This window comes from Solanum lycopersicum, chromosome 4, assembly GCF_036512215.1.
Source record: "Solanum lycopersicum chromosome 4, SLM_r2.1".
In the NCBI taxonomy this organism is placed as follows: domain Eukaryota; kingdom Viridiplantae; phylum Streptophyta; class Magnoliopsida; order Solanales; family Solanaceae; genus Solanum; species Solanum lycopersicum.
In genome coordinates, this window is record NC_090803.1 from 53,795,618 (window position 1) to 53,810,831 (window position 15,214).

General features: G+C 37.5%; 1 protein-coding gene across 1 annotated transcript; it reads left to right on the forward strand.

Annotated features, from left to right (window-relative positions):
- On the forward strand, positions 1 to 15,167 carry LOC104647043 (SNF2 domain-containing protein CLASSY 4-like). The gene is made up of 6 exons (XM_069296797.1): positions 1 to 259; positions 440 to 759; positions 3,506 to 3,653; positions 3,852 to 3,906; positions 10,598 to 12,749; positions 12,854 to 15,167. Exons 1-6 carry the CDS (start codon positions 1 to 3, stop codon positions 14,633 to 14,635), a joined length of 4,716 nt encoding a protein of 1,571 aa, XP_069152898.1. The 3' UTR covers positions 14,636 to 15,167.
- The last annotated feature ends 47 nt before the right edge of the window (positions 15,168 to 15,214 follow it).

The following is a 15,214-nucleotide window of genomic DNA, read 5'->3' on the forward strand; positions in this document are numbered from 1 at the left end:
ATGTCTGCTTTGAACGTGAAAATCGACAAATTCACAGGGAGGAACAGTTTCAGTTTATGGCAGATCAAGATGCGGGCTTTGTTGAAACAGCAAGGCTTCTGGGCGCCGTTGTCGAAAGATAAGAACACCGTCATTACTCCTGAGATGGCGATTCTGGAGGAAAAGGCGCACTCGACGATTATGCTGTGTCTCGTGGATGATGTCATCATGGAGGTCTCGGATGAAGAGACTGTTGCTGGTCTGTGGTTGAAGCTGGAGAGTTTGTACATGACAAAATCTCTAACCAACAAGCTGCTTCTGAAACAACGTCTATTCGGTTTACGAATGGCTGGAGGTACACAACTCAGGGAATATTTAGAGCAATTGAATACTTTGTTACTAGAATTGCGTAATATCGATGTGAAGATCGAGGATGAAGATGCTGCCCTGATTCTGTTAGTATCTCTCCCAATGTCGTTTGAGAATTTTGTTCAATCGTTCATTGTTGGGAAAGATACTGTGTCGCTGGAAGAAGTCATATCCGCCCTTCATAGCAGGGAATTACGGCATAAGGCTAACGGCACAAGTACAGACATACAACCTTCCGGTCTGTTCACCAGAAGCGAAAAGGGAAGGAAAAATGGCGGAAAGAAAAAAAAGTCGATGTCGAAGGGTGCAAAGCCGGATGATGTTTGTAATTACTGCAAAGAGAAGGGACACTGGAAATTTGATTGTCCGAAGAAGAAGAAGCAATCGGAAAAACAATCAGTTTCTGCTGCTGTTGCTGGAGAAGACACCAATTCTGAAGAAGACATTGCCCTAGTTGCGGATGAGCACACTCATCATTCAGATGTGTGGGTTCTCGATTCTGGGGCATCCTATCACATCTGTCCTAGGAGAGAATGGTTCACGACTTATGAGCAGGTAGACAGAGGCAGCATCTCGATGGCCAACAGTTCTGTCTGCAAGGTGGTTGGGACAAGCTCGATCAAGATAAGGACACATGACGGTAGCTTCTGCACATTGAACGAGGTTAGGCACGTTCTATTGATGACAAAAAATCTGATATCTCTCAGTCTTTTGGACAGCAAGGGATTTACCTGGTCGGGAAAAGATGGAGTCTTGCGGGTCTGGAAGGGTTCAAATCTGATTCTGAAAGGTGTCATGCGTGGTACTTTGTATTTTTTACAAGGTTCCACGGTTACAGGTTCAGCCCATGCTGCATCGTCAGAAGTTCACTAGAAGGATATGACTAAGTTATGGCACATGAGACTTGGTCATATGGGTGAAAGAGGGATGCAAATTCTGTCAAAGGAGGATCTTCTTGCTGGTCATAAGGTTAAGAGCCTAGAGTTTTGTGAACATTGTGTCTTTGGAAAACTACATCGCAACAAGTTTCCAAAGGCCATTCACAGAACAAAAGGCATACTTGATTATATCCATTCTGATTGCTAGGGTCCATGCCGTGTTGAGTCTTTGGGAGGCTGCAGATTCTTTGTGTCCATTATTGTTGACTACTCAAGGATGACTTGGGTGTACATGATGAAGCATAAAAGTGAAGCTTTCCAGAAGTTCAAGGAGTGGAAAATTTTGATGGAAAATCAAACAGGGAAGAAGATCAAGAGGTTGCAAACTGATAATGGGCTGGAATTCTGCTGGTCTGAATTTGATCAATTTTGTAAGGATGAAGGGATTGCTCGACATCGTACAGTCAGAAATACACCACAGCAGAACGGTGTAGCTGAGCAGATGAATCAAACACTTCTTGAGAGAGCAAGGTGCATGCTCTCTAATGCTGGGCTAGATAGAAGATTCTGGGCAGAAGCGGTTAGTACAACTTGCTACTTGATTAACCGCGGACCACACACAGGCATACAGTGCAAGACACCTATGGAGATGTGGTCAGGAAAAGCTGCTGATTATTCAAATCTGAAAGCTTTTAGTTGTACGACTTACTATCACATTAGTGAAGGTAATTTAGAACCAAGAGCTAAAAAGGGAGTATTTGTGGGCTACGGAGATGGAGTGAAAGGTTTCAGAATCTGGTCTCCAGCAGAAAAGAGGGTTATTATGAGCAGGAACGTTGTCTTTGATGAAAGTTCTCTGCTTAGAACCATTGTGAAGCCTACAACTACGTCAGAAACTGGGAGTCTTGATAAACAGGTGGAGTTTCAAGTCATTCAGAACGAGAGCGATTTGAAAGAACCTGAAGAGGAGGATCAAGAGCCACAGACAGAAACTGATATTCCAGAATCTATGCCATCAGATATCCATCGGAGTATAGCTCAAGATCGGTCAAGGAGAGTTGGAGTTCGGCCACCTACGAGGTATGGTTTTGAGGACATGGTGGGTTATGCACTGCAGGTTGCTGAAGAGGTAGATACATCTGAGCCGTCTACTTATAAAGAAGCCATTTTAAGTCCTGATTTTGAAAAATGGTTTGCTGCTATGGGAGATAAGATGGAGTCCCTACACAAGAATCAGACATGGGATTTGGTCATACAGCCTTCGGGGAGAAAGATTATTACTTGCAAATGGGTTTTCACGAAGAAGGAAGGGATATCACCAGCAGAAGGAGTCAAGTATAAAGCCAGGGTTATTGCCAGAGGTTTCAACCAAAGAGAGGGAGTGGACTACAATGAGATCTTCTCACCAGTGGTCAGACATACTTCCATCCGAGTGTTACTAGCGATAGTTACACATCAGAATCTGGAGCTTGAACAACTTGATGTGAAGACAGCGTTTCTACATGGAGAGTTGGAGGAAGAGATATACATGACTCAGCCGGATGGTTTCCAAGTTCCAGGGAAGGAAAATCACGTCTGCAAGTTGAAGAAGTCCTTATATGAACTTAAGTAGTCTCCAAGGCAGTGGTACAAAAGGTTTGACAGCTATATGTTGGGCTATACTCGGAGCTCATATGATTGTTGTGTCTACTACAATAGGCTCAAGGATGATTTATTCATCTATCTAGTGCTTTATGTAGATGATATGCTGATAGCTGCAAAGAAGAAGTATGACATTCAGAAGCTGAAGGGTTTACTTAGTGCTGAGTTTGAGATGAAGGATCTGGGAGTCGCTCGGAAGATTCTAGGGATGGAGATCATTAGAGACAGAGAGAGAAGGAAACTTTTCTTGTCACAGAGAAGCTACATTCAGAAGGTCTTGGCGAGGTTGGCATGTCTTCATCTAAGCCTATTGATACCCCTAGTGCTGCCAATATCCATCTCACTGCCATGTTCGCTCCACAGTCAGAAGAAGAGAAGGAGTATATGTCACGAGTCCCTTATGCCAGTGCCGTAGGAAGTTTGATGTATGCTATGGTCTGTACAAGGCCAGATTTAGCACATGCAGTCAGTGTAGTGAGCAGATTCATGGGACAACCAAGGAGAGAACATTGGCAGGCTGTGAAGAGAATTTTCCGGTACCTTAGAGGTACATTTGGTCTCATTTATGGAGGTGATAATCAGTGCTTGGTTACTGGCTATTCTGATTCTGACTATGCTGGAGATGTTGACACAAGAAGATCGATGACTGGCTATGTGTTTACCCTTGGAGGATCTGTCGTCAGTTGGATGGCAACTTTGCAACCTACAGTAACTTTGTCTACTACGAAAGCGGAGTACATGTCCTTGACAGAGGCTGCAAAAGAAGGGATTTGGCTGAAAGGGCTGGTTAGTGATCTTGGTCTGCATCATGATCAGGCTACGGTGTATTGTGACAGTTTGAGCGCAATTTGTCTAGCCAAGGATCAAGTCCATCATGAGAGAACCAAGCATATTGACGTAAGGTATCATTTTCTGAGAAGTGAGAAGAAAATCAAGGTGAAGAAAGTAGGAACTGCTGATAATCCTGCTGATATGTTCACAAAGCTGGTTCGACAAAGCAAGTTTCAACACTGTTTGGACTTGCTCAACATCAGAAGCTGTTAATTGCCATGCGGGGCAATTCTGAGGAAGAGGGGGAGGCCTGGCACTATCATAGTGCGTCTGAAGAATCTGTTCGGAGAATTCAAGTCAAGGTGGAGATTTGTTGAATGCCTTGAATCGAACCCGTTACAACAGAAAGGACGGGGGTCTCGCTGCCCGGTCAGCGAGTCGGGGGGTCCAGGGGGGCGACGCGCCCCCTGGCCTGGTGGTCCGAAGGGGCGGAGACGCCCCCGGCCCGACGGTATATAACGTTGTTGTATTAGGCTCTTAATTGTCTGTCAATTCTGTATGTTGGGCCCAAGCCTGTTAGGGCGTAGCTTAGCACTATATATAGACGCTATGGCAAACCCTATTCTGTATTCTGTTTTTGCCTCTCCATAATAAAACTGCTCCCTCTCTTCCCCGTGGACGTAGCCAATTTATTTGTGAACCACGTAAATCTGTTGTCTTGTTTTTCGCGTTTATATTTTCTCGTATTATCTCGAATTCCGCACAACACTTACTGTTTGTCACATATCCAATGAATACACAATCCACAGTCTTAGGTCCTATTTTTACCCTCTTAGATATAAGAACTTGGACCTTGGCTAGACACCTCCACACTTTGCATTATTTCAAATTGAGTTTCCTACCTTTCCATTTCTCATATGAAATTACATTTGACAGAGTGAGGCACTCTGTTAAGTATCTGATTTGCTGTAAGGATAGCTTCCCCCACAAGTTCTATGGTAAACCTGAACTTATAAGTAATGCATTCATCATTTCTTTTAAAGTTCGTTTTTTCTTTCCATTAGACTGAGGAGTGTATGGAGCAGTAGTTTGATGGATTATTCCATTTTCTAAACATATTTCTGCAAATGGAGATTCATATTCTCCACCTCTATCACTTCTGATCATTTTGATCTTTTTATCTAACTGATTTTCAACTTCAGTTTTATATTGCCTAAATGCATCTATTGCTTCATCCTTACTATTTAGCAAATAGACATAACAATATCTAGTGCAATCGTCAATAAAAGTAATGAAATACTTTTTCCCACCACGTGATAGTGTTGACTTCATGTCACAAATATCAGTGTGAATCAATTCTAAAGGATTTGAATTCTTTTCAACAGATTTATAAGAATGCTTACCATACTTACATTCAACACAAATTTGACATTTTGATTTATTGCACTCAAATTTTGGCAAAATATTTAAGTTAATCAGTTTTCGCAAGGTTTTGTTATTAACGTGTCCAAAACGTTCATGCCATAAATATTTAGATTCAAGCAAGTAAGAAGAAGCAAAATCTTTATTCATATCAACTGCAATTACATTGAGTTTGAAAAGTCCATCACTAAGGTAGCCTTTTCCTACATACATATCATTTTTGCTTACTACTACTTTATCAGAAACAAATACACATTTAAATCCATTCTTGGTCAGAACTGGAATTGAAACTAAATTCTTTCTCAATTCTGGAACATATGAGACCCTATTCAAAGTCAACACCTTGCCTGATGTCATCTTTAATAGGACTTTGCCAGTTCCTTCCACCTTTGCAACAACGGAGTTTGCCATAAATAATTTTTCATCTGTAAGTGCTGGAATATATGATGAAAATAATTCTTTGTTGGCACAAACATGACATGAGGCACCAGAATATATCCACCATTCTCTTGGATTTCCAACCAAGTTACATTCTGAAAGCATTGCACAGAGATCGTCCATTTCTCCTTTGGATTCAGCCAAGTTAGCTTGATCCTTCTTTTTCTTGTCTTTCTTAGGACCCTGACATTCATTAGCCCTATGACCATGTTTACCACAATTAAAGCAGTTTTCATTGAACTTCTTCTTAGGAGGATTGCTTTTTGGACCAGATGCTTTCTTTCTTTTCTTTAATTTTGTGGGATCTTTTTCAACAAAATTTACTCCAGATATTGCTGAATTACCACGTGACCTCTTTTCTGCAGCCTTATTATCCTCTTTGATTCTCAACCTTACTATGAGATCTTCAACAGTCATCTCCTTGTGTTTGTGTTTCAAGTAGTTTTAAAGTCCTTCCACAATGGAGGTAACTTTTCAATAATTGCAGCCACTTGAAAAGCATCATTCACAATCAATCCTACATTAAAGGTTATGTGAGTATTAAGGGAAAACTTAATATTTCTAAAATAGACATTAAATAAATTTATACCTTCAGCAAGGAGATCATGGATTATGACCTGCAATTCTTGAACTTGGGTGACTACAGCCTTACTGTCTATCATCTTATAGTCCAGAAATTTTGTCACAATAAATTTCTTCATTTCGGCATCTTCTGTTTTGTACTTCTTTTCTAAAGCATCCCAGAGTTCTTTTGAGGTTTTGGCATTGTTGTACACATTGTACAGATCATCTTGCAGACCACTCAAAATATAATTTTTACACAAAAAATCTGAGTGTGTCCATGCTTCTGTTACCAAGAATCGTTCATCAGCCGGAGTTTCATCTGACATAACAGGAACATTCTCATTAATGAACTTCTGCAGACTCAATGTGGTGAGATAGAAGAACATCTTTTGCTACCATCTCTTAAAGTCGACTCCAGAAAACTTTGCAGGTTTCTCAGTCGGCGCTAAGGCAGCATTTGAACGATTATGTGCAACCGATATTGTTGCAGCACTTACTGTTCCAGCATTTGTTTGACTTGAATTAGTCATTTTTTTTCTTATAAGTTAAGTATTTGAAATACTAACAGTAAAGAACAAATCTTTACACAAATTGTTTCTGATTTAACGATAAAGTTTTTATGTTCTTTTAATCGTTAATCGAATGAATTTTAAAAATCCAAGCGGAGTAGAAAATCATAAAGGTTTTATCTCCAGAAACCTCAAATACAGAAACTGTTAAATTTCTTAAGATTGTTATTCTTACAATTATCTGTATTTATAAGAGATAACTTTAACAGGATTTATTTGATTTAACAAAAACTGATTAAATAAATTTTGTCCAAAAAATTTATCAATCAATCACATCATTTGTCGAATCCAAAGCCAAAGCCGAGGCCGAGCGAGTGACGACGACGACGGCGCGAGGGAGCATCTTCTTCTTAGCTCTTTAAGAATTAATGGAGTGTTTCCTTGTATAAAGACAACAATTTCCCTTTCTTTTGCCGATATGAGAGAAATGACTTTTTATTTGCACTTTGCAAATGATTTTTCATTTTCCCTCCAAAGTAGTTCCTCACTTTTCATATTCTCTCTTTTCTTTTCCCATTCACACTTGTTAAATCCCAACAAGAACATCATCACATAATATCCATTGAAAAGTTAATTGCCCAAAGTCAATATCATTGGTTGTAGTTGGACTTATAAGTCCTAAACCTATGACTCATAGCTCATGACTCTAATATAATATGGATAAATATAATTTTTCATATTTTTATTAGTAATTCGTTTGTATCCATATTATGAGTCGAATTAGATAATTTATTCATTTTTATTTAACTCATTTTTTAATCGATTCATATTCAACTCGAATCGACTCGCTCATTTGTCATTCTTAATCCTGAGTTATTTTGCCAATACTCCCATATCCTTTGGTGGTAACAGTCAAACTCATTTTAGAGTTATTATTTGCACAAAGTTGACCTAATAGAAATCTTACAAGTGTTTTGTAATTAAAATGAGATTACATTGAAATAATACTTAAAATTAAAATTTCGGTACTAGATGTAGACATTAATTATTATTCTTTTTTGAAAAATCTAATTAGTCAGTGACTAGTAATAAAGATGAAGGCACATCATTATCCTGTGAAAACATCATAAGAAATTTCAGCTTCAATGTTATCGAAATGTCATATACTATTTTGGGACCTAGATCTAGTACAACTTTAATTTCAACTCCACCCCAATCGTACAAAACCAAAAACAAAACGTATTATTGATGTAAAAATTATTTATGCAATGAAATATATTTCGATGAGAAGATATTAACTCGTAACATAATAAGAATGGTAAGTGACGTGTTATTACAAGTTAATTTATATTGTTACAATGTATTTACTTACTCAATTTCGGTAAGAAATCATAGGTGCATTCCTTTTAACGCTATATAAAAAAGTGCATTATTTACATCATATTATATTTTCATCTCAGTTCTCTATTTCTTTTTATCCTTCTTCCTCATGCGTTATACTTTTAATTAAAATTCCCATGAACTCTCTATTTGGTTATACTTTTTGGTAACAAAACCAAAAGTTCTCTTTCTGATTGAGAATCACCGTCGTGCGTTCAATCGAGTTTTGCTTTCTTCCGTCATGTCAGGCGAGCCAGTACAAGCGCCTTGAATACTAGCCATTTTTGCATCAAGAGGGCAACACTTTGTTGGGCTTCATTCATCAGTAAATATAAAACTTTTCTTTATTGCTCTATTTCTATTATTATAGCATTTTTTTTTACAATTAAAGTGTTGTGAGTAACATTTTTTCATGAAAAGTAGTATCACTTTGTTCATGAAAATACGAGGTAAATTTTTTTTCCTTTACCACTTCTCTGTACTTGAATTGAACAAGTAAAAAAATATTTTACCATACACCTCTTCTCTTCCATCTCTTGAAGAGAGCGACGTTGAACGAAATTATTTTGAAATTTCCTATCTTCATATTCACACTTTCCAAACTGAAACAAAAACACGATTCTCCTTAAAATTATTGGTGTAATATACCAAAATATAAAATATTATCGTTGAAAATAAAATGAACAAAAATGAATGAATAATAATTTCGGTTAAGACATGACTCGCTCTCTTCAAGGAAATTCAAGCCTATTGCGGCACAATCTACACCGATTCAACAGTATTACTTTTGACGTGTCTCCTCCAGGATACAACAACCCAACAACGTCGTACAACTCTAGCTCCAGATTAGTTGAAGAGTTCAAAGTTCCACATAAGAACACCTTCCTTAAACTGTTAAACATATAAATATTCTCTTTTGTATAGTGAATATAGTTGAAGGCTTAGAATATTTTTTGTCTCAATTTTCTCTTTCACTACACTAATCTCAATATAAACACAATACGATGGTACTAAAGTTTTTCACTCTATATTTTCTTGTGCTTCTCTTGTTCTTTCCACAAAGTAAAACCATTACTATTTATAGGTGATGAATTCTTCCTTACAATGAATAGGAAGACAATGTGTAGTAAATTGGGCAGATGAATGACGTAATTTTTACATAAGTTACAAGAATAATTAGGTAGACTGATGAGTGAAATTAAGAGTTGGTGGTTACATAAGTTACTAACAACTAATGACCAATTTCTTCCACAATTGATAAGAGTAAACAAATACAAATATAATGTCCACCAATAAGCATAACATGATACATAATGTGACATATTTGGTGGTTACATAAGTTACTAACAACTAATGACCACTTTCTTCCACAATTGATAAGAGTAAACAGATACAAATATAATGTCCACCAATAAGCATAACATGATAGATAATATGACATATCATATATTTTTAATACTATTAAAACGTCATACTAACAGTCCCACTCTCTTGCCTAGGTTCCTTCTCACAATAGTTTCATATCATGAGCGTTCTAGGATTTGTAAGGTTGGATATTTCGTGATTTGTCTAGTTATGTTATTACTTGCCTAGATTTTTTAATGCCTTCTACGGATGAAGACGTGAACTTGTCTTGAGTAACTTGTAACGGCTTAATCCGCTAGTGATATTGTTCGTTCTGGCCTTAGGCTTACACAATTTTAAAACACATCACTAGTTGCTTAGTTCTGTTTACTTATATACCCAATATCTCTCATATTTTATTGATGTGAAACTTCTTATCTTAAGTTGGAATATCACATAAATCCCGTAGAAAGTTTCAATCTTCATTTCAGGTTTTATTCCAATTTTTCATTTCAGTATACCAACTATCTATTTTATATCATGTCGCAACACATGACCTACATCATCCTGACATAATCTTATAAGCTTTAAACCGTGAAAAAATAATGTTAATGTTTTTTATTTTTAATTTATAAAAAAGTACATGTAGAGATATATATAACCCTTCTCATAATTATTTTTTGACTTCTTGATTAATATTATTTGAGTTTCTCATTCTAATTTCACTTTTGTTGTAGTTTATAATGCGAAAACGTGAGAACTAAATAAAAGAAAGAAGTGTGAATGGAAAAAGAGAAAAAAAAAAAGTAAGAACAAAAATTGAAACCATTTTTTGCTGGTTATCTTATAATCTATTTTTTGTATTTGTTAAAAAGAAAATTGGGGCATCAATGATAAATTTTACAAGAAAGTTAGTGAAAATATAATTTTCACCATAAAAAAATAAATTCAAATTAGCCGTTGAAAAACACGAGAAAGATTAAATCTACCCCTACATGATTTTTTTAAATAAAAAAAAAAATTCACTGTCATTAAAAAAAAGGGTTTACGTGAGTCATTTGTATAACAGTTAAAATATATATGAATCATTTTTATAACGAGAAGTAAATAATAAAAGTTTTTTTCCAAGTTAGTTTGAAGGTAAAGACAGATTTTGATGTGTTTGTTTTTTTTCTCTTGCTATATTAGTGATGTGTATAAATTAAAAATTTTCAAAGTCATCAGTCCCTGTTCAATCAGTCTTCTTTTTTATTGTGAAAAAAATGTCTTTTTGATGAATCAAATTTGTGAATTTTGACTCAGGTGGAATATGGATTCGGGGGATGATGACTCTGTTTCAAAGAGGAGGACTAGACAACAATCTATTAAGAAAAGGGCCAAGTTAAATAAGAAGAGGAACAGATTGAGTCGAAAGACTTGTTCTGTGAATGTGAATAGTGGAGAGGATGTTCGTCGTAGGAGGAAAAGAAAAACGGTGGAGCCTTCGCGAGGTGACAAGAGAAAATCAAAGAATGCAAGGGTGGTAAGAAATGTGGGAAACAATGGGAGGAGGAAGTTTAGTCCAGGAACTTGTGAGTCCATCACGAAACGGCCTTTCATCGAGGAAATGTCTGATGATGATTCTGAGGAGGAGAGTGATCCTGATTTCGTTATCGTTGAGGAGGAAGAGGAGGAGGCTGTAAATACGTCAGGATCATCGTCCAATGTTGGGTTAACGAGTCCTGTGTTGAATGCAGCAGAGGAGGTTGTTTCCTCTACCTCAAGCATGTGTAGCACAAATGATGAATCTGAAGACTTGACTGATACAACCTCATTTTCTGAGTCGGAATTTGAATCTTCAAGTGATGATATTGATAGTGATGACCTCAAAGACAAGAATAACCGGGTGGTTGAATCATCGAGTTCGGATGATATAAGCAGTGATTTTGATGATGAGGAATCAGAACAGGATGATCGGAGCTATTCTAAAAAAAAAAGAGGAAAAAAGAAGTCAAATCGGGGACTAGTTGATGACGGTGAAAAGCACAAGAAAGGCCGAGCATATATTCTTCGGCCACGCTCACTTTCTAAGTCCAAAAAGAAGAAGTTAAACCATGGAAATTTTAGTGGAGTGATTCTTCCTAGTGATGATTCCAAAGACAAGAATAACCGGGTGAATGAATCATCGAGTTCTGATGAAATAACAAGTGATTCTGATGATGAGGAATCAGAACACGATAATATGAGCTCTCTTAAAAATGATGAAGAAGGAAAAAAGGATTCAAATCGAGGACTAGTACCTCAACGTGTTGTTGAGGGTGAAAAGCGCAAGAAAGGCCGAGCATATATTTTTCCGCCACGCTCACTTTCTAAGTCCAAAAAGAAGAAGTTAAACCATGAAAATTGTAGTAAAGCGACTCTTCTTATTGATGACCCCAAAGACAAGAATTACCGGGTGATTGATACATCGAGTTCTGATAAAATAAGAAGTGGTTCTGATGACGAGGAATCAGAACATGATGATCTGAGCTGTCTTAAGAATAATGGAGAAAAAAAGAAGTCAAATGAGGAACTTGTATCTCAGCTTGTTGTTGACGGTAAAAAGCACAAGAAAGACCGAGCATATATTCTTCCGCCACACTCACTTTCTAAGTCCAAAAAGAAGTTAAACCATGGAAACTGTAGTAGATCGAATCTTCTTAGTGAGGCCCCCAAAGACAAAAATTACCGAGTGATTCAATCATCGAGTTCTGATGAAATAAGAAGTGGTTCTGATGATGAGGTATCAGAACATGATGATCTGAGCTATCCTAAAAATAATGAAGAAGGAAAAAAGAAATCAAATGAGGGACTAGTAGCTCAGCTTGTTGTTGACGGTGAAACGAACAAGAAAGGCCAATCATGTATTCTTCAGCCACGCTCACTTTCTAAGTCGAAAGAGAAGAAGTTAAACGATGGAAATTTTAGTAGACCGATTCTTCTTAGTGATGACGAGGAGTCTAAATCCTTGTCTGAAGAGGACTGTGAGGTTGATGACTCCGCGAAAAATATTGTTCAAAAGGATGTTACTCAAAAGACTCGGAAGAACACTCTTGAAGATTCTGAATTTCTGAAGTTTGTTGTTGATTCTATAATAAATGTTGATGATCATGATAAATTCACTCCTCAAGAGAAGGAACTTGTTCCTGTCAAAGAAACACTTCCTTTAGTATTCCGATTTGAAGATGAGGAACCTCTCCCCCCGGAGAAAGAAGAATGGGAAAAGGAAATCGAAAATCTTTTTGTTGAAATGGACATGTGTATCTTAGAATCAGATATTGGCTTTACGAATCAATCTGTTTCGCTGATGCAGGATGGAGACATAAGTGGCTGTGAGATGGGGAACCACCATCTTGTGCTAGATGAACAAATTGGACTCATCTGTAAAGTTTGTTCGCACGTGCATTTGGAGATCAAGTACATCTTCCCTCCATTTGTAAGTATACAAGCTTTGTCATCCTTATATTTGATTTTATAAACTCCACTCTATCAATTTATTTTTGGTTCACTCTTAAAATCTTGAATTTATGTAATCTGCAGGCTGACAGAACTCGAGGGAGGAATGGAAGAAAATATTGTAGAGAGTCGCCATCACTTTTGGATGTTGACGACTTTAGATTTTCTGATTCTTCCACAGTCCATGATTCTCCTGTTTATGAAGAAGGAACAGTTTGGGATTTAGTTCCGTCAAATGCCAAAGCAACAATGTTTCCTCATCAACGTGGAGGATTTGAGTTCATGTGGAAAAATATTGCTGGAGATATAATTCTTGAGAGACTGAGAGAGCCCCTATCTGATGGTAAGGGAGGATGCATAATCTCACATCCACCTGGAACCGGAAAAACCCGACTCACCATAGTATTTCTTCAGTCATTTCTAAAGTTGTTTCCAAAGTGTCGGCCTGTAATCATTGCTCCTTCCAATCTGCTTCTTAACTGGGAAACCGAGTTCCATAAATGGGAGGTGGACATTCCCTTCCACAACTTGAACAACAAAGATTTCTCTTTCCAGGAAGATGAAGCTACTGCTAGTGTCTTCCACTGTTTATCCCAAGCCGGAAGAAAAAATCCACAGCTTATACGTATGGTGAAGCTGAGATCCTGGGCTAAAAGTAAGAGTGTTTTGGGAATCAGCTATGACTTGTTCAGGATTCTAACGGGAGGTGATGGAGATGGGTATGCCAAAGAGATTAGAGAAATCCTTCTAAAATTACCTGGTCTTCTGATTCTTGAAGAAGGGCACACTGCTCGGAATGAGCAAAGCCTTGTGTGGAAAGCTTTGAAAAAAGTTGAAACCGAGAAGCGCATACTTTTGTCTGGTACTCCGTTCCAGAATAACATCAAAGAGTTGTACAATACTCTCTATGTAGTTAGTCCGAAGTTTGCTTCAGATTTGGAGCAGAAATGGGCTTCTCTTAGTAGTTCCATTGACAAAAATGCCCGAGCTTTGGAAGAGCTTAGGGATATTATTTCACCATTTGTTCATAGATGTAGTGAAAATGTAAAGAAGGTAAGTCTTCCGGGTATAAGGGATACAGTGATACACTTGAAGCCGACAGATTTGCAGAAGGAATTGCTTAAAAGAATTCCAGAGAATCCAGGCTCGTTTTACGAACAAAATCTGGTGTCTCTGATCTCCGTCCATCCTTCATTAGTGGCAAAGAGGAAGGAGTTCTCTGAGTCAGTAAGTCATCTAAAAGAACAAAGATGTCGGTTGGATCCAGATATTGGAGTGAAAATGAAATTTGTTGTGGAACTAATCAAACTCTGTGGTGGGCCGAAGGAGAGAGTTATAATATTTAGCCAGTTACTTGATCCTCTAAACCTGATCAAGGAGCAACTCAATTCTCTCTTCGGCTGGACTTTAGGCCGCGAGATTCTCTATATGGATGGGAAACTTGATGTAAAGCAGCGACAGCTATCAATAAATTCTCTTAATGACCCTAACAGTGATGTAAAAGTGCTTCTTGCATCGATAAAAGCATGTTCGGAAGGAATAAGTCTTATAGGGGCCTCAAGAGTGGTTTTGCTTGACGTTCTCTGGAATCCCTCAGTACAACAGCAAGCCATCAGTCGAGCCTACAGAAATGGTCAGACTAAAGTTGTGCATGTTTACAATCCAGTGATATCAAAATGGGAGGTTGACAAGATCGAACAACAGACAAGAAAAAAATATCATTCAGATGTACTTTTGTCTAGGAACGAAGTCAAGATGGATCCTTCACCTTCCGTTTCAGAGGATGACATACTAGAATCCATGGTTAAGCATGAGGGCCTCCGTCATATTTTTGAAAAACTATCTCATGCACCATGTACTACATGATTGTAACCAACCAAACAATAAGGTTAGTATTACTATCATTAACTGCAGACTATGGAAACAACCTCTTGCAGAAATGCAAAGTAAGACTGCATATAATAGACTCTTGTGGTCCAGTACCGACCTGCCCTTTTATCATTAACTAGAGATGCGTACACTTAACCAAATTATTACTGCTATAAGTTTCGTTGGTTGTGGAGAGTTGTACTCTTATACCTGTTTCGTTGTTTTCAAATTGCAATTCTTAGAGAAGGATTTCTCTAAGCCATGACAATTTAGATGAGAACGTGCTACAAACTCTACTTAATTGTTGTCCCTTGATTGTCAGTTTCATCTTGAATCAATGTTGGGGGTCGAAAAGATTGAGTTGTTGAATCTTCAAAAGATTAAGTCAGTTTCCATTAAGAACTAAATGTTTAGGCATATCAAATGTGCCAATATCTGCAGAACATTATTACAAACTTCACCCTGTTCCCTTAAACAGGCAGCACATTGATGAAATGTGGAGAGCTTTACTTTATTTTGACTCTTCCATCATGAGGATTAGAGGTTCATTCTGTATGCTTTGCTTTTAATTGACAT